Source organism: Antechinus flavipes, chromosome 6 (genome assembly GCF_016432865.1).
Source record: "Antechinus flavipes isolate AdamAnt ecotype Samford, QLD, Australia chromosome 6, AdamAnt_v2, whole genome shotgun sequence".
NCBI lineage: Eukaryota > Metazoa > Chordata > Mammalia > Dasyuromorphia > Dasyuridae > Antechinus > Antechinus flavipes.
The window spans coordinates 180,655,792-180,682,601 of record NC_067403.1 but is presented as its reverse complement, the minus strand read 5'-3'; the positions used below and the strand labels follow the sequence as shown (position 1 = coordinate 180,682,601).

Sequence of the window (26,810 nt, the reverse complement as noted above, 5' to 3'; positions counted from 1 at the left end):
AAACTTCTATCCATCTCAGTTTTTCATATGAAAAATGGGAATAATAATAGCACCTGCCTCCCAAGGTTATTGGGAGGATAAGCTAAGATGATAATTGTAAAGTTCTTGGCAAATCTTAAAGTATTACATAAATGCTAATTATTATTAAATAGGTTTTAGGACTTAAGGTCAGAGAAGTAAGATATTTTTGTTTTCTCTCCTACCTTGGACTTTTATTCAAGCCTTTTTTAGCTTTCTGGATTCCACCCATGCTTTGAAAGTCAATTCAAATGTATAAGTTGAGTTTATGGAAGAGTTTAAGCTGGAAATTCCTACAGACCTTCAAGTCTACCTCATCCATTTTATACTTGTGGGGAGCTGAGGCCTAGAAAGGAGAGATCACATAGCTCAGAAGTGGATGACATGAGATTTGAGTTCAAGTCTTCTGATTCTAGGGACTAAGGTCATTATCCCCCATGAAATAGCTCTTGCCTTTCCAACCAGCAACCTTATGCTTCCACCCTTCCTTATGCTGGCTTCTAACAGAGTGCTGAGTTTACAACTCTCTAAGGAGCTTGTGTTAGAGAACAGTCTTCTTCCTTCCTGGGCTAATGCATCTTATCAAGCCAAGGAGCTCTGGGAGCTTCCCTCAAGATAATGTCCCACTTGAGCCCAGGATATGCTTAGTGCATGGTAATAAATATACATCTGGCATTGAGGACAGAGAGCCATCTGGAAAGCCGGGAAAAACTGGCTTCAAGTCTTGCTCCAGATAGGTAGGAGCTATGTGGACCTGGGCAAGTCACATTTCAATCCTCAGGCCTCTAAAAGTCCTCTTAAGAAGATAAATTGCAGAGAATGGAGTGAACTACAATCAGGGAAAGATTTTTCTCCTCCACTAGTTCTCTAGATTAATGAAATCACAAATTGAATCCATATATATACATACACATATACATATATCTATATATCTATATGTATGTGTGTGTGTTTATATGTGTGTATACACACACACACACACACACACACATATATATATTTGTGTAAACATGCATACAGAATGTTTATTTAACAACTGATTCTTACCTTGAAAATGTAACACTCATCCAGCTCTCAGAAGTCAATTGTTTATTTTTTTAAAGTACAGATTGGTTGCAGTAAACTCCTTGTGTATGTGTGATGTGTATATATATGATACATGTGTGTGTGTGTATATGTAGATATATACATAATATGTTTGTGTGTATATAAATACATATATAAACTAAAACTATCACTTCATTTCAGTGGGGAAACTCCCAGTAGGGAACCTCTCTCCACTGATGCAAATTAGAAACTTTCTCTAATTTATAGTCTTAGAAAAGGGCCTGGGGTGTAAGGGAATTGAGTGATACTCAACTGGTTATGTATCATGTATCCAGAGAAGAATTTGAATTCAGCTTTTTCTGACCTCAAGGCCAAATCTCTCTATGCCTTACTACTATACTGCCTCTTAGATATACATATGCATATACATAAACATATATACACATATTTTATACACATATATTGGATGGAACTATTCCACATGTGTGTATGTGTAGATATGTATACAGGTTCACTACACATATGTAATGTGTTTATATATACATACACACGTATAATATAATAAATCTTTCCATGATAGAAAATTAATTGTAACCTAGTGAATATCAATGATTTTATGTCCTATAAGCATTGATTGAAGGAACTAGGCACATTTAGTTTGGAGAAGACAAGATTTAAGGGAAATAGAATACCTTTTAAAGGATTTTCTTGTTTAAAAGGAATTAGGCTTATTCTGTTTGATCCTAGGGGAAAGAATGGGAGAATTTTGCAGAGAACCCAAATGAGGCTCAATAAGCTTTGTACCAGTCAGAGCCATCCAAAGAAGGGTGGGTAGCCCCAAATGGTGATGACCTCCTTATCCTTGGAGGTCATCAAACTAGACACCTGAATTCATCATGTTTACTGAAGGAGGAGGATTCTCCTCAGATGAGGTCCTTCTGATTCTCAAATTCTATAAGTTGATGAATGCCAGAATTGACATCAGAAACACCTGGATTTCCACTCTGGCCTGAATGGTATTTTCTGTGTAACCCTGGGAACGTCAGTTGATTTTTTCAAGCCTCAGTTTCCTGAGGTTGGTGACTACCAAATGATCCAAAGTGCTTTGCAACCTTAAAACACGATAGAAATTCCAGCTGCATATTGACATTGTGATGTATATTTATTCATGTCGGTAATTGTTGATGACTGTTCTTTTTTGTGCATGAATAAATGAAGCGTGAATGAGGTCCAATTTACTGAACTCATGGATCTCTGCTGTGCTAACCACTCCCATGCCCCTCCTATCCACAAATATTGGTATTATTTTGAGACTGAGCAACAAAGAGAAGAGACAGGGAGTGACAAGAAAAAATTGGCAGAGGAAAAAGGAGAGAGAGTGAGAAGGAAGGAGGGAAGAAGCTCTCTTCACCTGCTACCCCCCTGAAGAAAAGGGGAGTGGGATTAAAGTGACCTCAAGAAAAGCTGAAACAAAGACCTTGACATCTAGCATCATAAGGAGAGAGGATACCTGAACATGTAGTGTTTGATGATTTGTAAGGTGGTGCAGTAGATAGGGTACCAAGTCTACAATCAGGAGAATCTGATTTCAAATGTGACCTCAGACACTAGCTATGGTGGTCCTGGGCAAGTCACTCAACCCTATTTGCCTTAATTTCCCCATTTATCAAATGAGCTAAAAAAAGGAAGTGACAAATCACTCTAGTATCTTGGCCAAGAAAACCCCAAATGGAATCAGGAAGAATGAAAAATGACTGAACCACAACAATAACAATATTATCTTATTCTCATTTGAACCACACAATAGCCAACCAAACACTGCTGGAATTATTATCCCCATTTTACAGATGAGGAAGCAGGGGCTCTGGAAAGTTAAATGATTTGTCCACAATAGCATAGATGGATAATGTCAGAATTGAATTTTCATTCCAATACCTTGTCTTCATGTTCACCATCTTTCCCACCAAATCATATTGCTTAGAAAAATGAGAAAGACAGATAGCTTCATAAAGGGAGAAAAATCCTGGGTCAACAAGACTCTCTCTGTCTATACTGGAGTTCTGTTGAGTAAGGGATCTTTCTACTCTGTGACTGTCCACTTGTCTTATCTAGCATATGATATAAAGTCAAGGATCCAATCCTATTATCAGAGATTGACAATTGAAGATTTTAAAGTCATATTCCAACCCCTCCTTTATACAGAAAAAGCAACTGAGGCCCAGAGACATTAGGTAAATTGGTCAAGGTCATACAGGTAGTGAATTGGTACAGTGAAGAGAATATTGACTTAGGAGACTGCAGCTCTGGCTTCAAATCTAACTTCTAACATCTAATGCTTCTGTAATCTTAGAAAAGCCATTTAATGGCTCATTGGTCTCCTCATCTATAGAATGAGCCACTAGGGGAATGGGACTAAGGGAACATGCATTGGAGAATGAGATTTGTACAATGATGGGAAGGAGTCTGGATCTCTTAGGATGAGCAGATCATGATGAGGTGAGAGAACTAAGGCTTTTCCCAGGTCTAGTTCAAGGATTTAATGGTTCTCAATAGTAAGACTAAGACTCGATCTGAATCTTCCAACTCCAAATCCAGATTGAAACATATTAAGATGAGAATTTAATTCTAGCTCTCTTGCTGCCATGAAATCAAGCAAAGACTCATGGTTTTCAGTTTTATGACTTGTCAAATGAAGAGAAAAAGATTCATCTGAATGACCAGAGTTTTTTGAAAGTTAATTACCATTTAGGAACTTAGAGGCTTCTCCCAGAAGGTTCATTATATGATGATTATGTCATAAATTTGAGCCATTATTCAATCAGGATTATAATATCACAGGATGAGACAGGATTGAGAGCTTGGAAGGACTAGAGAGATAAGCTAGTACAGTGGCATGGAGGGGCAGTAGCTTGTCCAGTGGCATTCAGCCAAGAAGGAACAAAGCCAGGTCTTCTCTAGCTACAAATAATCTCCTTCCATCCCATCACTGGGCCTCTCAAAATGACTGTTCAGGAATTCTTGCATTTTTGGTTTGGGACACACAGCAGAAACCTTGGAATCAAGGGAAGGATCTCAAGGGGTGAGAGGTGAGGGTGTCTTTGGTTTATTTTCACATCAGCATGACTGGGAGAAACCAGAGGAAGGAAGTCACGGGAAGGAACAAGGCCCCAGGCTGTGCAGTAGGTATGCTAGAATAATCATTCCAAGAGCCCAACCTGGGACCAGAATGCACTGGTGATCTTGCCAAAATGCCCAGTGGAACACCAGGGAGGGGCTTGGGAGCTACAGAAAAGATCAACAAAGAACCAATGAGTAAAATTGTTTACAAATGGGAATTGAGAATCCTGAGCTATTAGGGTGGACATATATCTTCTGTGTCTTTCCTCATAGTATCCTAGGATCATAAAATGTCATGGCTGGAAAGAATCTTTATTTTTCAATTGTACCCTGCTCTTCATGACCCTGTGGACTTTGGTGTCCATGAGGTTTTCTTGGGAAAGATACTGGAATAGTTTGCCCAGAGTCACATAGCTAGTAAATGTTTGAGTTTAGATTTGAACTCGGGTCTTTCAAATTCCAGATCTATTACTCTCTATCTACCGAGCCCCTTAGAAATTATCTAATCCAGTGATTTTTAATGTTATCTTCTGTCCACAGCTGTTCTGTCAGTCTGATAAACACTATATACCATTTCTAAGAATACTATGTTTTGTTTTGTTTTGAATTTACAACTGGACAAAATACTAAATTTCAGTTAAGGTTAGTGAAAGCAAAAGTGTGCTTTTCCCACCCATATCCACCAGTCCCCTGAAATTTGGATTTGTGGACCTAAGGCTGTGCTGGTTTAACAACCAGCTCCCTGAGGGAGAGGGAATATATGCATTCAAGGTATACTTTTCAGTTTAATTTGCATTATTAACATTTTCTCCATCATTTGTTTCAAGTACACAGTAAACAAAACAATAAATCAAGCTTTGATTTGTAGCACTGGCTGAGTTTCAATGCTCAGATTGAAGCTTTACCAATCACACTCATAAGCAGACATAAGCTACCTCCAGTATTTCCCTTAGAGATGGGGGTGGGGAGATTCCTAGTTAAACCCCCCTATCAAACCCAATCCAACTTCCTCATTTGATTGAAGAGGGAAATGAAGTGCAGAGAGGAAAGGGACCTTGGCCAAGGTCACACAAATAGTCAAACTCAGATTAAAACCTTTTAAACAATTTCCTGTTCTCCTTAGTCAGTGTACCATAAAATGACCCGTCTCTTCCCAGATCCACCATTTAAATCACAGGTGATGAGATTTCACTATGCCTAGTGTTAAGTGAACAGAGGGGTCTGATAGAAAAGAACTTTCAAAATCTGCAGTTCGGGGAATGGAGAGAAGTTTAATTCCCTGTTCAAATCCCCTTGTAAGTTAATGAAGGTCAGCATCCTCATCTCAAGCATGTGGAGTCTTGAACACATGGGCCAAAAGAAGAGCTAGACCAGGTAGGTACCTTGTCTATTGCTAAAAGGAGGTGATCTTCTGTGGAAGCATAAAACACAAAACTTGGGCAGCTTTTTGCATAGATCCAGAGCTGGAAGGAACTTTTTAATCTATCTAGTCCATCTCCATTTTGCAGATGAGACTATTAAGATCCAGAGAGACCGTGTTTCATCCTGGGTCTCAGCTAGGAATTAAACCAGGATTTAAACTCAGGTCCTTTGGCACTGAATACCAATCACACTGTCCACTGTCACACATTGTATTTCATTGGATATGAAGAATCTATATGGCTTTTCCTTGGCAATGAGCCAAGTGATTGCTTGTTTTTTCCTTGATTTTACCCAAGGAAGACAGATGTGATGTTATTTAAAAAGGGGGCCCACAACATTGCCAATGCTGAGAACCATGAATATGACTATAGGGAGCCCCACTTTATTCCAATATATGTCTCCCAAAGTCAGTAAGTTAGATGTATAAATGGGAGCTCCCATTATGAGCTCATATTATCTTCTGCTCCTTGCTAGGATTGTTGATTAAATCGTAGAGCCAGAAGGGATTTGTTGTTGTTATTTAGTCATTTCACTCATGTCTGACTCTTTGTGACCCTATTTGAGGTTTTCTTGGCAAAGATACTGGGAGTGGTTTGAGAAGATAAGGCAGAGTTAAGTGATCCGTCCAGAGTCACACAGCTAGTATGTTTCTGATGCTGAATTTAAACTCACGTTTTCCTGACTATAAGCCTGGTGCTCTATTTACTACTCTATCTAGAGGCCTCAAAAGACCTCTAGAAGGCATCATCTCAACCTCCTCATTTTGCAGAGAGGATAGTGGATGCATAAAAAATTATATGATTTTCCCAGGCTTAGCTAAATAAGAAGCATCTATGGTAAAATTTGAATCCAGGTCTTCCAAGACAAGTTCAATTTTCTATCCATTATGCCACATTATAATTCACTGTCACCAGATTCTGGTGCCAGGCATAATTGTGGTTCACAATTTTATTTGACATTTATAAAGTGCTTTCTCAATGGCATCCCCATAACAGAGGTGAGGCAGCTATTAATAATTAGCCCCATTTTATAGGAGAGATTCAATGAAGATATTAGCCCATAATCACAAAGCTCATAATCAGTAGCATGGCTTTAAAGCTTGGGAATGATCTTTAAATATTTCTGAAAATGGACTGGTAGGACCATAGATTTAGAACTGAAAGAATCTTAGAGACCTTCAGATATAACCCCCTCATTTTGTCAGTAATGAAATTGAGGCATAGAGCTAGGAAGTGTATGGAGGAAATTTCAAATCCAGGTCTTCCTGACCATTGTATATTCTAGCATTTGTGGTTGATGTTCACTCTTTATTTTCAAAGAGGGCCAGTGACATCTTGAAGGTGACAACTTGACTTGCAAGTGAAGTAGGTTTAAGAGAGGCAGAAGTGTGTAAAGTCGTTAGTCTTCCTCTCTCTTCCAGAGTCATCATAGTCCAAGGTCAAGATGACTGATGATAGCTCAGGATCCATTGGGAGATATTGGATTTTTAAAAATTAATTAATGGGGGTTGGGAAGGAGAAGGGACAGATCACATAAAGGTTCATCTGAGTCACTCAGAGTGCATTTGTGTATAGTTTGCATGCACCAAATGCCCTGAAATTGGCTACACAAATGGTCCCCTTCACCTTTTTTTGAATTCCAGAGAGTACCATCTTTAGCACAGGAGGGGAAAAAGAAGCTTCTTTTTATTTCCTCCCCACAATGTCCTCCACCCAGGAAAAAAAAAATCTTGAGCGACAACTTTCACAGGTATTTTGTAAACCAGATGATAATTTAATGGGGCAGAGAGTAGTGAATTTGATGTCAGAGAAAGTGGATTCAAATGCCAATCCTGTTCCTCCCTTTCTGTGTGATTTTGAGTAAGCGTGGTCTCACGTTATCTACAAAATGAGGTGGTACGTCTAAATAGGGGCATTAGGTGCCACAGTGGCTAGAGTGCCAGGCCTAAAGTGAGGAAGGCTTGGGTTAAAATACCAGCCTCAGACATTCATTAGCCATGTAACCCTGGGCAAAATCACTTCATCCTTTTTGCCTCAGTTTCCTCATCTGCAAAATGGACCAGAGAAGGAAATGACAAAACACTCTGGAATCTTTGCCAAAAACAAAAACAATAAAAGGGAGAGGTTCTGGTCATGAAGTGTCAGACATGACTGAAAATAACTAAACAACAACAGGTTTAAATAATCTTGAAAATTTCTTCCAACTCTGACCTTAATGTTATGAAATTTCAGGCTTAGGAACACAAAGACAGTATGCAAGACTGATGAGGTATTGTCATGACCTCTGATATACACATTCATTTGGCCAGTCTTGCAGTCTACCTATGAACTCTTGTTCCCAGGAAAGGATGGATCCATCTTGTGTAGATCCCAGAGGTCATGTGCTACATTTTACAGATGAGGAAACTGAGGCTCAAGAATGCAATCCAAGATCTCACAGACCCAGAACTGGAAGAGACCTCTCAGGTCATCTTGACCAACTCTAACATTTTACCCAAGAGGAAATGGATGACCAACATCTATTCTTCAAAGGCAATTAGTCAATCAATCAATATTTGTTAAATAATCACCCACTAAGTGCCAGGCATTGTGTTAGTCTGAGAATGCAAAGACAAAAATATCATGGGTGGGTCTTGGCTCAAGGCCCCTATCTCCAGAACCAGCATTTCACCCACTGTACCAGAAAAAGGAAGTTTTTGACCCTTCTTTATATAGCTTTCTATCTGTCCCCATCATTTAGGAGGGGAAATGGGGTGTCAGAAAGACAGATTACAATTTTAGAATGAAAAACTTTTAACAAAAATGGATAATCACTTAGCCATAAAAGTTAATGAATGGAACAAGTTATTTGCCTCTTTGGGAGTTGAGAGGGTGCATAAAATTTGAAGCAAAAAACAAACCCTTCCACACCCAGAAGACAAGGCAGGGATTGGAGAAGGAAAGGGCAGAATTTCAGTGTGTACCCATTAGACAGGGGCATTCTCTCAAAACATCAACAAGGATTCCTGCCGTTCTCCAGGCAAAACCCAGATCTCTGAAATTCATAACAGCATAATATAGCAGGATAAAAGAAAACTAAAGGAAAAAAAAATCTGGTAAATTTGAAAATCTGCATGCCTTGTGTATTATTAGTCCATTATTCTAACCCTTTTGTTGTTCATTCACGTCTAATGCTTTGTGACCTTATTTGTGGTTTTCTTGCTCAAGACATTGGAGTGGTTTGCTATGTTTTTCTCCAGCTCATTTTCCAGATAAGGAAACTGAAGCAAGCAGAGTTAAGTTAAATGACTTGGCCAGGGTCACATAATTAGTGTCTGAGGTCAGATTTGAACTGATTTCTTCCTTATTTCAGACACAATGCTTTATTCACTGGGCTACCTAGCTGTCCTAACCTAACTCTAGCTGTCCAGCATAGGGAGTGTTACATGAGGCTTCAGCTCAGGGATATGAGGCAAAGGGACATCACCTTTCCAATGGCTGGTTCAAGTTGTAGTCTAAGGCTATTATCCATTATGAAAAAGATGGTTTTCAGCTCTTTCATAATTATAATTTTAAAAGGATAAAAAAAAGGGTCCTAAACCTTGAACCAACATCAAGAATTAGTTTGGTGCTACAGTCGTTCTTCCTGTATTAGAACTTTTAGGGGCAGAATTCCCCCCCAGCAGTTAATCAGCATGGTGCTGGCACTCCATGAATGCGGCCGACTGGAGTTATTTTCAATGGATGATCTAATCTCACAGAAGCAGACTTCCCAGCCATGAGTGTGAGGAAACAGATAATAGAAGAGGCATATCATTTATCAGGCACCACTATGATGTACATTGTTCAGACCCTACATGGCAATTGCCAAGAAAGGGCAGGATGCAGCTTCATGGGACTCATGCATAAGCTCGGTTCGATGGCAGTTTTAATGACGTGCAGAAGTTCATCAAAGACATAAACTAGGATATGGCAAATAGTGTTGTGCCTAGGGTGGCCACATTTAGAGGCTATTCTTAGCAATTGAATTCCTTCAGTGATGTAAAAACAAATGAACTGGGCAAGAATAATTTGTTAAAATAGGAAGCTACCAAATGGCCCACTTGCTCCCCCTGGTAACCATACCCCAGATGAGTTCCTTCCAGGCCCATTCCTCTCTGCTCCCCTATTCCTCCCTCATTGGATAATTGAACTGGAGGTACAGTCAGGGCCACTGTCTCCATATACAACAATTGGCACTTGTGGCTCTGGTTCTTTTTCATTCAGAGCCATGTTCTCACAGAATCTTAAAGAACCATAAGGGACCTTACAGTCCAAGAATTCTTAAATTGTTATCTATAGGTACTGGTGGATATCGAGTGTCCACAGGGGCCATGAATATATTTCAAGGTTGCTGCACTTGGATGAGAAAAGTATTACATCTTTATTTTAATTGGCCTCGGTTTCCTTTGAAATACTGTGTGCTTAATTTTATGCATTTAAAAGCATTCTGATAAGGACTCCATGGATTTCACCAGGAAATAGGCAAGAAATCTGGATTAGTCCAAATGCTTCACTTTACAGCATAGTACATTATGGTTCAAAGTATTTGTGACTTGCCAGTGACCACACAGGTACTCAGTCATTTAGTTTCTATGGCTGAAGGTCTTCAGGTGTTGTCAGCAATCCCTAACTTTCATCAGGGATTCATCAGAGCAGGGGTTCCTACCCTTTTCGTGTCATGGAAACATCTCATTTATCTGGGGAAGTTCCTTCTCAGAATTGCATTTTTGAAATATATAAAATCAAATGCCTATGTTTACCAAGGAAACCAGTTACACTGAAATGCAGTTCCCAAAACACTTTAAAAAGCAAGTTCATTGAACCAAGATTAATAACTTCTGTCCTTGTCCAAAGTGAACTAGAAATCCTCTAAGGGCAAAGTTGGAAATTGAGTCATGTGATATCTCTTGACCAGCAATCAGAGAAAGATCAGCCATTCCTGGGGGCAGCATGATGGTACAATGGACAGTACTCTGGGAGACACTTATGTTGCCTTATACTACACCTTCCTTCTCCCCACACATACAGACCACACCAGAAAATTAAAACCCTTATAAATATTCATTATATGATTTAGTTGCTCTTTAATCTGAGAATGTTTCTCTTAGCCATTTTTTCTTTTTCAAAAACAAATTTTGATTAGTACCTTTTATTTTTGCATCATCTACATTTTCCAAAATAGCACACCCTCTTCCCTTCCCAGAAGGCAATAAAAGGATTTTAAAAATGAATTTCTTAAAATAGTTCAGCAAAACTAAATAATACTATACAAAATTCTGACGTTGTCCATAATGTTTTGTACCCATAGTTAGTCCCCTACCTCTGCAAAAAAGTAAAGTGCTTTTTCATAACTCTTTGGAGTCAGATTTACCAAACGATTTTTAAATTACATTTTTTTGTTATTAGCTTGAGTTTCCTCACAGAGAGAATGGTAGAAACCATTGTTGGGTCACACTCAATCTGACTGACTCACCTTCCAATGAAGAAAATAGAAGGGTTTTGTTCTTTTGCATAGTGGTGGTAAGGGAGTCCTGCTAAGCAGGAAACCAGAAGAAAAGATTACTGTTTGGTGATATCACAATAGCTTCAAAATAGATCATTTCAGCTTTTAAGGGTGTAGCATAGATGTCAAATTGAGCTGGTATACAAATTTGAACATAGGATGACCAAGATCTTGCATCTTGCTTTGCAGAAGTAGATGGTATGGACCTGGGCAAAAAGCTCAGCATCCCCAGAGACATCATGCTGGAAGAACTGTCGGTCCTCAGTAACCGAGGAGCCAGGTTATTTAAGAGGCGCCAAAGGAGATCAGAGAAGTACACATTTGAAAACTTCCATTGTGAATCTAAAGCAGAAATGAATGTGAGTATCTACCATGGGGCACATTTGACTTTTCAACATGTGTAGTTGCCCAGTGGGGCCAGGGCACCAGGGGAAAGCCACAGTATTTTTTTCCAAACTAGGTACAACTCTTTGGATAATAAAAGTACCAAGATGTCATGAGAAGCTGATTGGGAAATTTTTAACAAAATAACAAGCATCCAAGTAGAGTATGAAGAATGACTGAACATAAACTTGATCGCCAGCTCTTCGGCCCTTCCCCAGCGTTCACCTATTCACTCTAACTGTTGGCTTACTTCCAATCCATGTCTTCAACTTTATTAATCAACCAGCCACAAAATGAGTATTTCTTTAAAAAAAATTTTCATTAATCTCTCTTGTTTTTATGTCATCTACATTTTCCTAAATATCATTCCCCCTAAGGACAGCCCTGTGCTACTTACCACCGAAGAAATAGGAGTTTAAGATATTTTCTCTATTATTTTGGAAATTATAGTATTATTGAGATGAGACTAATTGTGTATCTGCTGTCTGAAGCACAGGATGGCTCGTGTATGGAAAGGAAAGAAAGAGGAAAGGAGGAAAGAAAAGAAGAAGAGAAGAAAGGAAGGAAGGAAGGAAGAAAGGGATGAAGGAAGGAAAAGAGGGAGGAAGAAAAGAAAAAGGGAGGGAGGGAGGAAGGAAACAAGCATTTATTTGATGCTATATGTTTTATAAATAATCTCATTTGAACTTCATAACAACCTTGGGAGTTGGTGCTATTATTATTCCCATTTTATAATAGAAGAAACTGTGGTAGAAAAAAAGTTAAGAGAGGTAGAAAGTCTTGCCTAAGGAAAGACAGGCAGTGAGTATCTGAAGTTAGTTTTGATTTCAGTTTTCTAACTTCATGCCTATTTTCTATCCACTGTGTCACCTGTCTCTCTAAAGAGCACTAGAACTGTCAGGGAGACCTGGTTTCAAATCCTATCTTGGATATTTACTAGCTGTGTGACCCTGAGCCAATCTTTTAACCTCATCAATTAAAGAAACTGAAGTCAAAAGTCTCTAAATGTCCATCCTATCAGACTATAGACTAAAATCTGTAGTCCTGTAAATCTTACCTCTGCCATTTAAAATGTTTGACTTTGGGTAAGTCCCATAATCTCTCTGCACCTCAGTTTCCTTATCTGTACAATGAGGGGGCTGTACTCATTGACCTCTAAGGTTCTTCAGGTCCTAAATCTTTGACCCTTGTCTAATCATCAAGAAATAAAAGTTTCTGGCATTGTAATATTAGAAAACAACAAAGCTGATGATTATGAAGCAATGAGCAAACAAGGAAATGGATTGTCAGCTGTGCAATAGGACCAGTGAGTGCTGTAGGACATCAGAGAAGGCATCTCACAGAAGGTGGATCTGGAGCTGAACCTGAAGGGAGAATAATAGTCAGATGGGTGGAGACCATAGTGTCCCTGGGAAAGGAACTTTCTATGAATAAAGGACAGCACAAAGATGGCAACCAGTTCATGGGACTGGGAAGAGCCCAGCCTGACTCAGATGAAGTATATCTACTGGGAGGAGTAGGAAATAAAGCAAGGCTGCATTAAACAAGGGCGGATGTAAAAGCCAAGGTGGCACAGACGGGATGTCTAGACATACAGAGGCAGGCAATCAAGATTCTGGAGAAGAGGTCCTGGAGGGAACAGTGTTTAAGGAAGATCCATTTGAAATTATACACTGAATGAATTGCAATAATAATTAACATTTATTTAGTCTTCTGAAGTATGCAAAGCACTTCCTTCACATTGTTTATCTCCTTTGATTTTCATAACAATTTTCTGGGAGGGAGGTACTATTATATCCCCATTTTACTGGCGAGAAAACTGAAGCAGGCAGAAATTCAATGACTTGACACAGCTAGTATCTGAAGTAATATTTAAAGTCAGGTCTTCCTGTCTCCAAGTCCAGTGCTCAATCCACTAAGCTGCCTAGTTGTCTCCTACTTTGTACACAGAGGCACCTGAAATCACAAAGATCTAGTAAGAACCTGTTAAAAAGAGTTTGGACTACAGAATGTAAGAGGATGGGATGGAAATGGGAGATGTTTAGAAGGGAATAATAAACAGAATGGAGTGACTGGATTGATTTAAGGAATGAAGGAAACTGAGACAAAGATGACTCCAAGTCTAGAAATTTGAATGATTTGGAGAGTGCCTGTAAGCTCCTGCACTTTCTCTGGATTCTGTCCTTTTAAAATTCATCTTAGTCATGTTTGGAGTCCTCATTAAACAGCACTGAAAGAAGATAGAATCGAATGACTTATTTTCCACCTTTTTTTCTTTTTTGATCCAAATTTGAGATTCACAAGAATGTCCTCTATGAACTTAGACTTTTAGACAGTCATGATTCTCTCCTTGACCAGGGCTACACAGTAAGCATGTCTTCCTGACTCCAAGTTACAGATCTCATCTGTTAGTGATCTGATCACTAAGGCATTCTGGTCTTCTCCCCCACAGTAACAAAATGGCCTCCTTTCTGATGAAGGCATTGTAACTTTTTTGAAAACCAGCATATAGTTTGATGAGATGATTTGGGAAGAGAGGTAAGAAGAAGGGGAAATTTAAGCAATGTAGAAATCAAAGAAAAATTTTTAAAAGAAATGAAATCAATAAAATTATTTTTTAAAAAGAAATTGATATTTCCTCTGCCTATGCCCTCTGGTATCTCAGCCTGTTCTAGAGAATATGAATTTCCAAATATCTTATCTAACAAGGTTAAATAATCTAGGCTCAGGCTCATGGAACAACAACAGTAAAAAACTATTTAAATTTAATATTTTTTCCTAATTATATGTAAAAAACAATTTTAACACTCATTTCAAAATTGTTTGAGTTCCAAATTCTGTCTCTAATAACTTTGCAAATTCTCTTTTTCTTTCTCTCTTTCTCTCTCTCTCTCCCCACTTACCTATCCATCAATTCACTTACCCATCTACTTATCCATCCATCCACTTATCCATTCAACCATCTCCTGATAAAATGACTCAGCTAAGGTCCTGAAGATTGGCAGTATTATGTCATAGGAAGAATACTAACTTTTGGAATCATTGGATCTGGGTCTGAATCACAGATTTGCTTTTTTCTAGATGTTAAGTAGATAAAACCTCTCTCAGGTCTCGATTTTCTCACTTTACTAGCTCAAAAACTGAGGTCTTCACTGATAATAAATTGTATTTTCCTCCATGTAGGTCATAAAATAGGAAATAATCCAATTGTTTGTATGACCAATCTCCTTCAAAATAGCTTAATAGTAACAGTATCCTGGGTTATTTAGAATCTTTTCTCTATAGAATTTAAGCAAATTCTATATCAGTTTTTTCCATCCTTTTCACATCCATAAGAAAATATGATCACAATTATGTGAATCAATCAATTAGTCAACAAACAAACATTTCACAAGCACTTATTATATACTGGATATGCTAAGCATGGGGGACACAAAGAAAGGCAAAACCAGTAATGAAGAATGAGTGATGTATCAAGAACAGCACTTCAGATTACAAACACCATATCTATCAGCTTTGTCCCTTTTTAACAGATGGGTAGCAAAGCAGAACCTGATATCATTTGTCTGATGACCACAGAGAAGTGTAAGATGTCCATGACTGTCTTAAATTCTTTTTTAAATCAATTGTCCATGGTCCATCCCTTTTATATTACTTGGCTCTGAATGTTCCTGATAACCCTGAATTTCTTAGGTAGATTATCAAAGGGTTTCTGATGTATGATCGCAGTATCTTTTCATTTTAATGGGAACAGTGTGTCCTCCTGAATGTGGCATGGAGCCTGGAGTCAGGAAGCCATGTTCTATTTCTGACTTCATCAGTAATGCTCTGGGAGAACTCCAGAAAAATCACTGCAGCCCATCCTATTGTGGGTATGGGTAGCTAACTGGTCTTCCATCTGTCTCACTTAGTATATTCAATAGAGAACTACAAATGAGAGGACATGTCTTTTATGCTTTGCAAACTTTGGAATAAAAGTATCTTCTAGGAAGTAGAGACCAGAAGGAGCCTAGATTTGAAGAAGCAAAGAACCTGAGAGGTCATCTACTTCAACTCTCTCACTTTACAAATGGGGAAAATGAAGTCCAGAAAGATTAAGTGATTGATTAAGGTTACATTAGAGGTGAGATTTGAACCTAGGTTCTGAATTCAGGGTTAGGGTTTATTCCACTGAATGAAAAAGACTACAAAGATCATCTCATTCAACCATATTGTTTGCAGTTGAGGAAACTGGGGCCAAGGGGGGAAGTGGTAGCATGAAGCAAGCTGATGTGAAGCTAGAGCACTGTTCTCCCTAAAACATCAAGCAAGGTAGTTAGGAGGATCAAATGAGATAAAAATAATAATTATAAATTACTTAGCATAGTGCATGGCATATAGTAAATACTATATAAATGCTAGATATTATTAATTATTGGTATATCTATAAAATAGAGGAATTGGGCTTCATACTCTCTAAGGTCCCTTCCCATTTATTATGTTATAATCTAAATTTATATCTTGCTGCTGAGATGTTCTAGCAAATCACTTTAGAGGTCTTTGAGGTATTCTGAATATACATTGAGATAACAAGACTTATACTACCTATCTCATGCAGTTCTTAAGAGGAAAGTGATTAAATAAACTGAAAGCTCTCTAGAAATGCAAAGTATTATTACTGTTTTGTTGTTAACTTTTCCCTCCATGTTAATGAACCTCCTTTAGTTTCCTTAGATAAAATCCAGACCCAATTATGAAGCCAGTCAGACAGCATGTCCCAATTACCTCCCAATATTGTGAAGGATAGCTTAAGGCTTTACAGTGTGGATAAATGTGAAATTGTGACCCTATAATTATGCTTAGTGTGCTCTTAGCAAAATATGTCTGTAGCCCCTAGAGTAAGCCACCTTACACCATCCCGACCTCATCTGACTGTCCACAGTAGATAATCTTTCTCTTTCAGAAAGGAAGTTTCCCAACAGGTCTATCTAGGAACAACAACAACAAAAAAGAGGCAGTTCTTCAAACAGTTGAATAGGTGCAAAGATCTCTGAAACAAGGGAATCATACCATTTATTAATCTCTTCCCTTTATTCTGCTAATCTGTAGATAGAATTTGTAATTATAGCTTGGAAAAAAAAAAAACAAAACAAACAAATCAGTATGACAGGGTATTCTTAGGAATTTCTGCTATTATAGTCTGAGTGTCTGTGTCCCAAATGACAGTCCATAATTTCATATAAAGAATCCCAGAGTCTCAGAGCTAAAAAGAGATCTCAGAGGTCATCATCTAGTTTATCTCAGACCTAAACAGGAATTCTCCCTAGAAGGTCATGGTGGAAGAATTTAGAAATGTTTCATTTAAAGAAAAGAAGCCTGGAGCCAAAGTGAAGGACCAGCGGTGAAGTGGGGGTGATATAATTGTTTGCAAGTATTTGATATTTGAAGGGCCACCACATAGAAAAGGCATTAGACTTTTGCTTGGTCCCAATAGGTAGAACAGGAAGTAGTGTGAATCTGGGCAAGGACTTTTCTGAGGGTCAATTTGGATTCCAGATTGTACATTTTGGCTCAATACAAGGAAAAACTTCCTAGTCATTCAAAATGTCAAAAGTGGGAATAGAGTATCTCAGGTAATAATGGTTTATCTCTCTTTTTTTCATTTTGGGAAAGATGTTGAAAAAGGAATTTTCAGTAGGTAATGGGTTGGATTAAATTAGATTGGATTGTTATTATATTTTGTTGTTGTTTTTCCATCATTTCAGTCATGTTCACTTCTCCATGATCCCATTTTGAGTTTTTTTTTGGGCAAAGATACTGGCATGGTTTGTTGTTTCCTTCTTCAGCTCACTTTACAGTGAGCTTGCATAGTGGCTTGTATAGGGTCACTCAGCTACTAAGTGTTTGGGACCAGGAATCTTCCTGATGCTGAGTCCAAAACTTTGTCCATTGCTCCACCTATTATTATCTGATGGATCTGTAGATGTTTTGTTAGAAAAGACTTCAGGAGCCATCTACTTCACCCCTCTCATTTGACATTAGAGGAAAATGAAATAAGAGAGATTAAGTGAGTTGCCTATGTCACAAAGCTAGTAAGTCTCTGAGGCCCCTGTTCTGTGGGTCTGTAGTTCTGTATTCTTGATGTATTGTTATCTAGTCCTAGACTAAAGACTTCTACTCCTAAGACAATTCATTCCATTTTTTTTTTATCAGATGACATATTTGGCCATGCCAGCTTTTTCTTGAAAAGCCTGCTGTGGCTCTCTATTACTTCCAAGTAAAGTTCAAATGATTGGTCATCAGAGAACTTTTGATTCAGAACTGGGAGGAACCTTAGTGGTCACTGAATACAACTGTCTCCATTTTACAAAAATAGAATTTCAAAGAGTCTAATGATTGATCACTGAGGTAACGAGTATCAGAGGCGAAATATGAACCTAAATCCCCTGATACCTAATCTTAACCTAAACTCAATGCTTTGTTTTTTTGAATAGCTCTAACTCCTCAGAAGATCTTCCTTAAAATTCAGATCAGATCTCCCTTTCTGAAACTCCAATTCATTGCTCCTTATTGTACATTTCATCAATCTTCAAGCCAATGTTCCCATGATATATTAATTGAGTCTTTGTTCAGTCATCTCTTGAAAATAGGTTTCAAATGAATTTAAAAAAAAAAAAGGGGGAGACAGAATAGTAACAAACTGAAATAACTTCCCATAAATGACTCAGAGAATCTGAGTGATAGCAATAATATCTCACTTTAAAAACTAAATATCAGTAGGTTCTTCTTGTAAGAGACAGAAAAGTACCTATTACACTAATTAAAATTATACAACCCTAAATTGACACTCTTTTTCCATCTCTCTTACATAGAATAGACCACACTATCCAGTGCTGATTATTTTTGTAGATTTAAGTTACATAACAATAGCAAAACCTGGGACAGAACCCAGCTGACTGATTCCTAGAATTCCTGGCACTTAGCACTAGACAAGGCAGTATGATGAGGGGGAGGAAGTACTGGGCTAGAAGTCAAAAGACCTGGGTTGCATTAAGTAACTTCTGAGCTCTTTTCTAGTTTCAGATAGATAGCTCTGTAATCTGTGAATCTGTGATCTGTCCATCTCCAGAATCTCTGTTCTAAGGTCCAGTTGTGGCCATAATTTTTTCAATGTTTGTATGATGACCTTAAGCAAACTGCTTAAGCTTTGAGTGGGGGTGTGGGGAGGAAAAGAAGATTTACTTATAGGGAAGTAAAACCCAAGATAAGTTGGAAAATAATAAGAGAGCAGATAGATATCAATGATGAAGACAGGTCACCAAAGGCAGAAGAGTTACTTTCCAAGGTACTGAAAGAATTGGCCACTGGGAGTTTTCAATCACTTTCAGTAATCCACCAAAAAATAAATAAATAAATAATATATATGTTAATAATGTGAGAGGATGTATAAGACTGGAAAAGAACTAATGTTCCAATATACAAGAAATGGAAGACAATCAAATCTGTAAGTGACTTTATTTTAATCCTGGAAAAATTCCAGTATATAATTAGAAAAGGGGTGATTAATGAAAATTTGGAAAAATAGTGATGATAAAGAGCCAGAATGGTTTCATCAAGAACAGGTCATGCTAGTTATCCTACTTCCCTTTTTAAAATAGGACTACTAGATATATAGACATTATTTACCTAGTTTTAAACAAAGCACTTAAACAGTCTTTCATTTTAATCTTGTGAACAAATGAAGACAAGTGGATTAGATGGAGGGACACAAACAGATTTGAAAGTGCTTGAATGACTAGATACAAAAAGTAGTCAATAATGGATCAATGTCAACTTAAGAGGAGCTCTCTAGTAGATTTGTACTCCATTCTATTGTCTTCGATATTTTAATCAAGAGCTTGGATGCTTACCAGATTTAACGGTGACACAAATCTGTAGCGGGATGAAATAGGGAATTGCAGTGAAAGATATAACATGTTGAATTACAGAATCAAGAACTAAAAATAACTTGAAAGGTTAGAATTCTAGGCTGAAAATAGGAATCAATGCAAAGTCTTATACTTGGCTTTAAGAAATCATTTTCACAAGCATAAGATGAGAAAAACATGGCTAGAAACCAGATAATCTGGAAATGTATAGGGAGTTTAGCAAATTGCAAGTCAACAGCAAACTTGACTTGAATTAAATGGGGACATGTCCAAAATGAGGGAGGCCTAGTCTTCCTGACCAGACCGCATCTCTCTGCAGCATGATATTGGTTATAGAACCATATTTTAAGAAGAGCAACTCAAGTGGTAAGAGGCCTTGAGAATTTGCTATATAAGATTTACTTGAAGTGGCTGAAAATGTTCAGTTTAAGAGGAGAAGACTTTGGGGAAAACACAATTACTATCTAAGTCTGAGATACAGAAGAGAAATGAGATGTGTTTCGTGTTTCCCTAGAGAGCAAAATGAGGAGTGACTGGTGGAAATTTCACAAGAGCTGATTATGGCTCCGGGTAAGGAAAAAACTTTCCTAACAATTAGATCTGTTCCAAAGCTGTCTCACAAGAATCCCCCTCACTAGACTTCTTCAAAGGACAGATGGTTGGGATTTCTCTTAAAAGAAATTCTTGGTGTAATGTGAATTGGACTTGAGAGTTAAGAAGCCTGCTATTTTGGTTCGATTTCAAGAAAGAAGGTAAATGTTTCCCTTAAGATATCATATTAACTTGGACAAATGAAAAGTCTATGGGAATGAACTGTCCTTGCCTAAACAAGAGCTGAAAGATTTAACAATACCATTAATATTGATTTTTCTAGTCTTCTATTCATGGTTCAATTTCCTAGATATATAAAAAATTCTCAGCATAATTCTTTTTTCCCCTCTAACTCCTCAGAAACTTGAAGTGCATTTTATTTATGGGTACCATTTTGGGAGTAGAGGGAGGAAAACTATCCTTTAATTTGTGAAAACCCAAGAGGGTTTTAAAAATGTGATTTCATTCATTTTATAATAACACTTCCAAATGACTAGAAGATTATCCTGATTTTAGAAATCAAGACATTGTGAATCAGAAATATTTTTAATTTTAATATTTTTACCAATGACATATAAAAAAATTTCTAATCTTTGTTTTTGTTTTTACAGTTTTGAGTTCCAAATTTTCTCTCACCTTCCCTCTCTAATGAGAAGGCAAGTAATTTGTTAAAAGTTAGACAAGTGCAGCTATGCAAAACATATTTCCATGTTTGTTGTGTTGTGAAAGAAAACAGAGCCCCTAAAAAAGCCCAAGAAAAATAAAGTTTTTAAAATAGTATGCTTTGATTTGCATTCAAATTCTATCAGTTCACAGAGATATTAAATAAGCAGTTTTAGGAATCAGGGGATGGGAATAATATCAAAAAAAGATGAATGAAAAGCAAGTAGAAACAATGACCCAGAATCATGACCAATTATAGAATTAGAAAACTTTAGAAATTTTCTGGTCCCAATTCCAGGATAAATATATTGAGATGCATGAACATATATTTTTCTCACACAAAAAAAATGTGTTTTCTCTATATGGAATATGTTAAAAATATAATTTAAAATGTAATTTCCCAATGACAATAAAATCCAAACCTACACTAGCATTCACCTCTTGTGACTCAGAGATTCTGGGCTCTCAGAAGAGAGAGTAGTAAAATTCTAGAAGAACCTACCAAACTGCTGCTGAGGTGCTATCAAATTAGGCTTGCAAGTAAAAGAGACTTATGCCCAGGATGGTCACAAGACAGCATATTTTTAGACCTCCCCCCCCCCCCATCTCTCTAAGACCATCTAAATAGAAGAAGAGTTAAAGTCAAAATCTAAGAAATACCTGGGCTGATAAGGGAATCAATTCTTAAATGACTAAAGAAACAAGAGAATTCTTATGTAATGTAGGAGGAAAAGGGAAAAAAAAAGACAGAAAGTGACAATCAGAACAAAATCACTTTCCTAGAAATTTAAAATAACAAGATGTATTCAATCATTATCAGTTCTTTTTCTGGAAGTGAATAGTGCTTCATCATTAGTCTTTTAGGATTGTCTTAGATCATTGTATTTTATTTATTTTTCTAATTCTGGTCTGAATGGACCATTTTTCTTTGCTCAATTCCCTTTGATATTATAACCACTACCACTAGCACCCTATCCCCCCACCCCACCCCTGTCCCAGGGAATCAATTAGAATCTATTGGACAATCATTTCCTTTATGAAGGGGACCAAACAAAGGTTCATCTCCACACATGCTCCATGTTTTGCCACCCTTCCTCCAGATCGCAGTAGATTCCTCCAACTACTTCATTAACTATGCATATACATATATGGACAACCAAGTGGGTAGTTTGTGAGACTTGAAGTCAACAAGAACTTAGTTCAAATATGACTTTAGACACTTACTGGTGTGATCCTGGGCAAATCACTTAACCCTGCTTGCCTCAGTTTCCTCATCTGTAAAATGAGCTGGAGAAAAAAAATGGAAGACTATTACAGTATCTTTACCAAGAAAATCTCAGATGGATTCATGAAGTGTGGAACATGATTGAAATGATTGAACAACAAAATACATATATAGAAATATGTTTATAATCTATCATAATCTAAAAATGCTTTGTTTAGGTTGAGTTCATTTGAAATAAAGGTCTTTGTTTTTGTTTGTCTTTTTTACCTTCTTTGTAGGGAGTCACTGCAGAATGGAAACAAGGCTATAATTTAGGTTGCTTCTCATAACTAAAATAAGGCACTGCCTGGCCACCATAAGGCATGACTGTGTATTTAAACAATAACCACTGGGGTACTTGGTGTTTCCTGTCAACTAATGACTAACTGGAAAGAGTAGATTCTCTAGCCTGTCATTAATCCCCAGGAAATGGCCCACCCTTGAGTAGGTTGGATGACTATTTTAAAGTATCAAGGTTAGCAGCTTGATTGAAGCTTCAGGTGACAATAGTTTTAGCATTGCATGATGAGAATGAAGAGTAAATGAATTCCCTCAACATTAGTTAGTTTCCCAGTAGTCTGCCATACATATGACGAAAATGAGTTTAGAAAATCTTTCCTAGAAAGTAAATAAACCAGTTATTAAGGTCTATGGAATGCTACAGTAAGATTTATCTCATCAGTCCCAGCCCTCTGATCATGATTTATCTGTCCCTTATACTTTCTTACCCCACCCCCATCTTCATGCTATGCTTGGGGCTACTGAGATTGCCTTATTCAAACCAGAGTTCAGAGACCACGCCCTGGATGAACTGAATTGATCAGCTTTGGAGTTTGTGCCTTAGGACTGTGCATTCCTAATTAGTAGTTGACTCTTTTTAACCTATTTGAGGTTTTCTTGGCAAAAATACTGGAGTGGTTCACCATTTCCTTCTCCAGTTCATTTTACAGATGAGGAAGTTGAGGCAAACCTGGTTAAATGATTTCTCCAGGGTCACATAGCTACTAAGTATCTGAGGCAGGATTTGAAGTGGTAAGAGTCCACTAAATCTAGTCAACCCTAGAACCCAGAGAATGCTTTCCTTCCACCATCTTACCCTTTGCCCATATAGGTAGTACTCCCCACACCCACTTTCCACATCTTGCTCTGAGGACAGTAATTAAATCAATGTGACCATTGCTTGTGGAAAGGGTATGTGCTAGCCAACTGTCCCAAGGCCCTGCTCACAATCTCTCTGACTTCTCAGACCAAATCATCCTTCCCAAGCCTCCAGCACCCTCTAATAGACTTTTTTTCCCTTAATATAATGTAACCTCAAGGATGGGGACAGTCCCTCTTTTGTTTTTTAATCTCCAGTGCTGACACAGTGCTCACAGTGCTTAACAGATGCTTTTTCCTTCATTCATTTATTATATATTTGTGCTTATAAGATGGTTCCATCAGAGAATATAATCATTACACTCACACATGCATACACACACAAAATATGAAATATGGGTGAGTGATCTAGAGGCCAATGAGAAGACATAAGTGGGTATGAATTTCATGTTGTTGAGTCATTTCAATCTTATATGACTCTTCATGAATCCATTTGGAATTTTCTTGGGAGATATACTTGGCAGATATACAGATATATTTGCCATTTCCTTCTTCAGCTCATTTAACACATGAGGAAGCTAAGGCAAACAGAATTAAGTGACTTGCACAGATTCACATAGTTGATGTCTCAGGCCAGATTTCAACTCAGGAAAATGTCTTCCTGATTCCAAAGCCAGTGATCTCTCCACTGAAACACCTAGCTGCCTGGGCATATTTAGATTGAAAAATATTGCCGACGATTGCCTATAAAAAGAGCTAAAAATTGTTAATCCAAAAAAATACATGAGCACAAAAGAATGTAAACTAGCTACAGAAAAATGTGGAGTAATCCATGGATGTGTAATAAAAAACATTAAATATAATAATTGGCTACTAGGTCTGGAATAAGGAAGACCAGACAGTAAATCTAGCCTCAGACACTTGTCACTGTGTAAATCATTTAATCTCTGTCTACCTCAGCTTCTTCATCTATAAAATAGAAATAATAATAGTACCTACCTTCCACTATCAAATGAGATAATACTAGTGAAGGACCTTACAAAAGTGCTATGATTACTATGGTAAATTATCCACAACTCACAAAATTCAGAAGATGATCTAAACTGCAATTGTAAAGACAGATGGATCAATGATGGTACCCTCTCTCAATGTGTATGATGTTGATAAGAGTTCAGCATTTTCTTTTTGCTCCCATGCAGTACAGGATTGCCATGCAGAATGGAACTTTGGATGGCAGCAGTATGGAAGGTGGCTCCCAACATGGCCCACTGACCCCTCCTAACACACCAGATCCCCGGAGTCCACCCAACCCAGAAAACATTGCACCAGGTAAAGAGCTGTCACCAGAAAGAAAGGTATTGGGAGCCTGCATTCTACTCACTAAATTATGGGGCTTTTACCATCAAATCCCTCTCTTTTAGTAATATTTTAAAATGTAGGCCAAGATTGAGACTTGGGTTATTGATACCAATTCTCCATAGATGATGTCAGTTGGTGCCAGTTCTCTATAGATGTTCATATTATACAATTTTCTAAAAAGAAATCAGTCATTAGTATTCACATCGATACATTCTTTACATAATAATAGATAGTTTTGATATTGTGCTCTACAGCTTGCAAAAGTGTTTTTCAAGTCTCATCTCATGTGGAAAAGCTAGTTAGAGCAGTAAATTGAGAACTCAGCCTAAAGTCTTCTCAAGAAACTCATCTTCCTGGGTTCAAGTCTGATCTCAGACACTTATTATGTTTGTGACCCTGAGCAAGTCATTTCACCCCGTTTGCCTCAATTTATTCATCTATAAAATGAGCTGGAGAAGGACATGGCAAACCATTCCAGTCTCTTTGCCAGGAAAACTCCCAAAGTGGGGAGTCAGACATAAGACAATTATTTTGCAAATGAGGAAACTGAGAGAAATTTAATAACATGCCTTGAGTCACAAGCTAATAAATGGTCTAAGGATAGATTTGAATTCAGTCCTTTGTCTACTTTTAATACTTACATACCTAAATTGTTTCACATATTCTCAACCACTCTTCTACACCCTGTGGAGGATTCATATAAAGACTCCTGAAAGAAAATGAAAAGTAAACCCATATTTTAGAAATACAAATTAATTGGAAATGTTAGTGACACCAAAGCAGGAAAACTTTTATCATACTGAAATCCTAAGCTAATTCAAAAGACATTTATTTAGTGAATCTCCTATGCAAGGCAGCTAGGGAAACAAAATCAAATAAAAATGTCCCTTCTTTTAAGGAATCCTCACTACTTGCTACTAAGAAAAGACCACCTAAAGCACATGTTTTATGTCTGATTTGACCCGAAATCTGAGGCTCTATCTATTCTCTCCTCATCGTTCTCATAAAACCAAGACCAGAATAGTCGCAATGGAACAAACAGTCCAAGACAACCAAGACTGAGTAAAGTCAAAATGAGACCAGAGCAGGACAAGTTACATGAAAAAGGTCCTTTTCAGATGAAAGATAGAAATAAAAAAAGAAAGAAGAAAGACGAGAATAGGAAGGGAGAGCAGAAGGGAAACATCTAAGACAAGGAACTTTTTCTAAGTTATTCAAAACTGGATAATGTGGGAATATAATCAAGTCTAATCCTGACTTCCTGTGATCTTCCTTTCCAAATACACTGAATTTAAGATTTATACCCAATTTCTTTATTACACTTTTTCCGCTGCATTTATAACTTTTAATTTTGAGTGTAGGACATATTGAGGCAGTGTGGTTTAGTGGAAAGGGTACTGGATTTAAGTATCAAGAAGACTCAAGTTCAAATCCCATGCCACATACTGGCAGTGTGGACCTGAGTAGGACACTAAAGTCTTTGGAGACTTTCTTCCCAGTAAAGTTCCACATTATAGCAGTCTCTTCTTAGGCTTTCATCTCTATCCTTTCCCCATGAAAACTTTAGACTCTGCCTTTACAACCACCTTTGGCTCTAATCAGTTGACTCTGGCCTTATTTTTCAGGGATCCACGCCTCTACAGCATCTAGGAAGGTTATCCTTTTCAGCTCCCTTTAATGTGTTGTCTTAATGGGCATGGACAATTTTCTTTGCTTATATTGTCTCCTCAATACTTAGCACAGTGCCTAGAATACAGTAAGCATCTAATAAATACTTTACCTACCTAAAACAGGGCCAATTCTACATCAAAGAATCAATGAATTGAAAATGAGCAGTTTTCAAATCTAGAAATGTCAGCTATAAGCAGTAGTCAAGAAAATATTATTACTGGAGAAGGAAATGGCAAATCCCTCCAGTATCTCTGCCAAGAAAACCCTAAATGGAGTCATGAAGTTGGACATGACTGAAAAAATAGATGTTATGTATCAATATATTCCCTTACACACAATAAAGAGTGAACTGAGGAATCTAGTTACAGGCAGTGGGGAAATCTCAAACTTTGTTATTAGGCAAAACAGCATAAAAAATGAATGTTTGGTTATCAGCAGTTATCAACAGTATCAAGTGCAGCAGAGGATGAAACCTGGAAGACTGCTTGATTTGGCCTTTCTAGAATAGATAGTGGGGTTGTTGTTATTGTTCCATCATTCTTGATTCTATTTGGGGTTTTCTTGGCAAAGATACTGGACTGCTTTGCCTTTTTCTTCTCCAGCTCAATTGACCAATGAGGAAACTAAGGCAAACAGGATTAAGTGAATTGCCCAGAGTCACACAGCTAGTATTTGAGGTTGGATTTGAACACAGGTCTTCTGACTCTAGTCCTAGTGCTCTAGTCCCTGTAGCACCTAGCTGCCTA

The 26,810-nt window shown here is 37.6% G+C and overlaps 1 protein-coding gene across 5 annotated transcripts in view; it reads left to right on the top strand.

The window, feature by feature from the left end:
* MYOZ2 (myozenin 2) overlaps window positions 1-26,810 on the top strand; it is a 53,214-nt gene that overhangs the window by 11,420 nt on the left and 14,984 nt on the right. For all 5 annotated transcript variants that reach the window (XM_051964245.1, XM_051964246.1, XM_051964244.1 and 2 more), the window contains 2 exons: window positions 11,317-11,486; window positions 24,234-24,363. In XM_051964245.1, coding sequence (XP_051820205.1) covers window positions 11,317-11,486; window positions 24,234-24,363 — 300 coding nt within the window. The remainder of the gene's footprint in view (window positions 1-11,316; window positions 11,487-24,233; window positions 24,364-26,810) is intronic.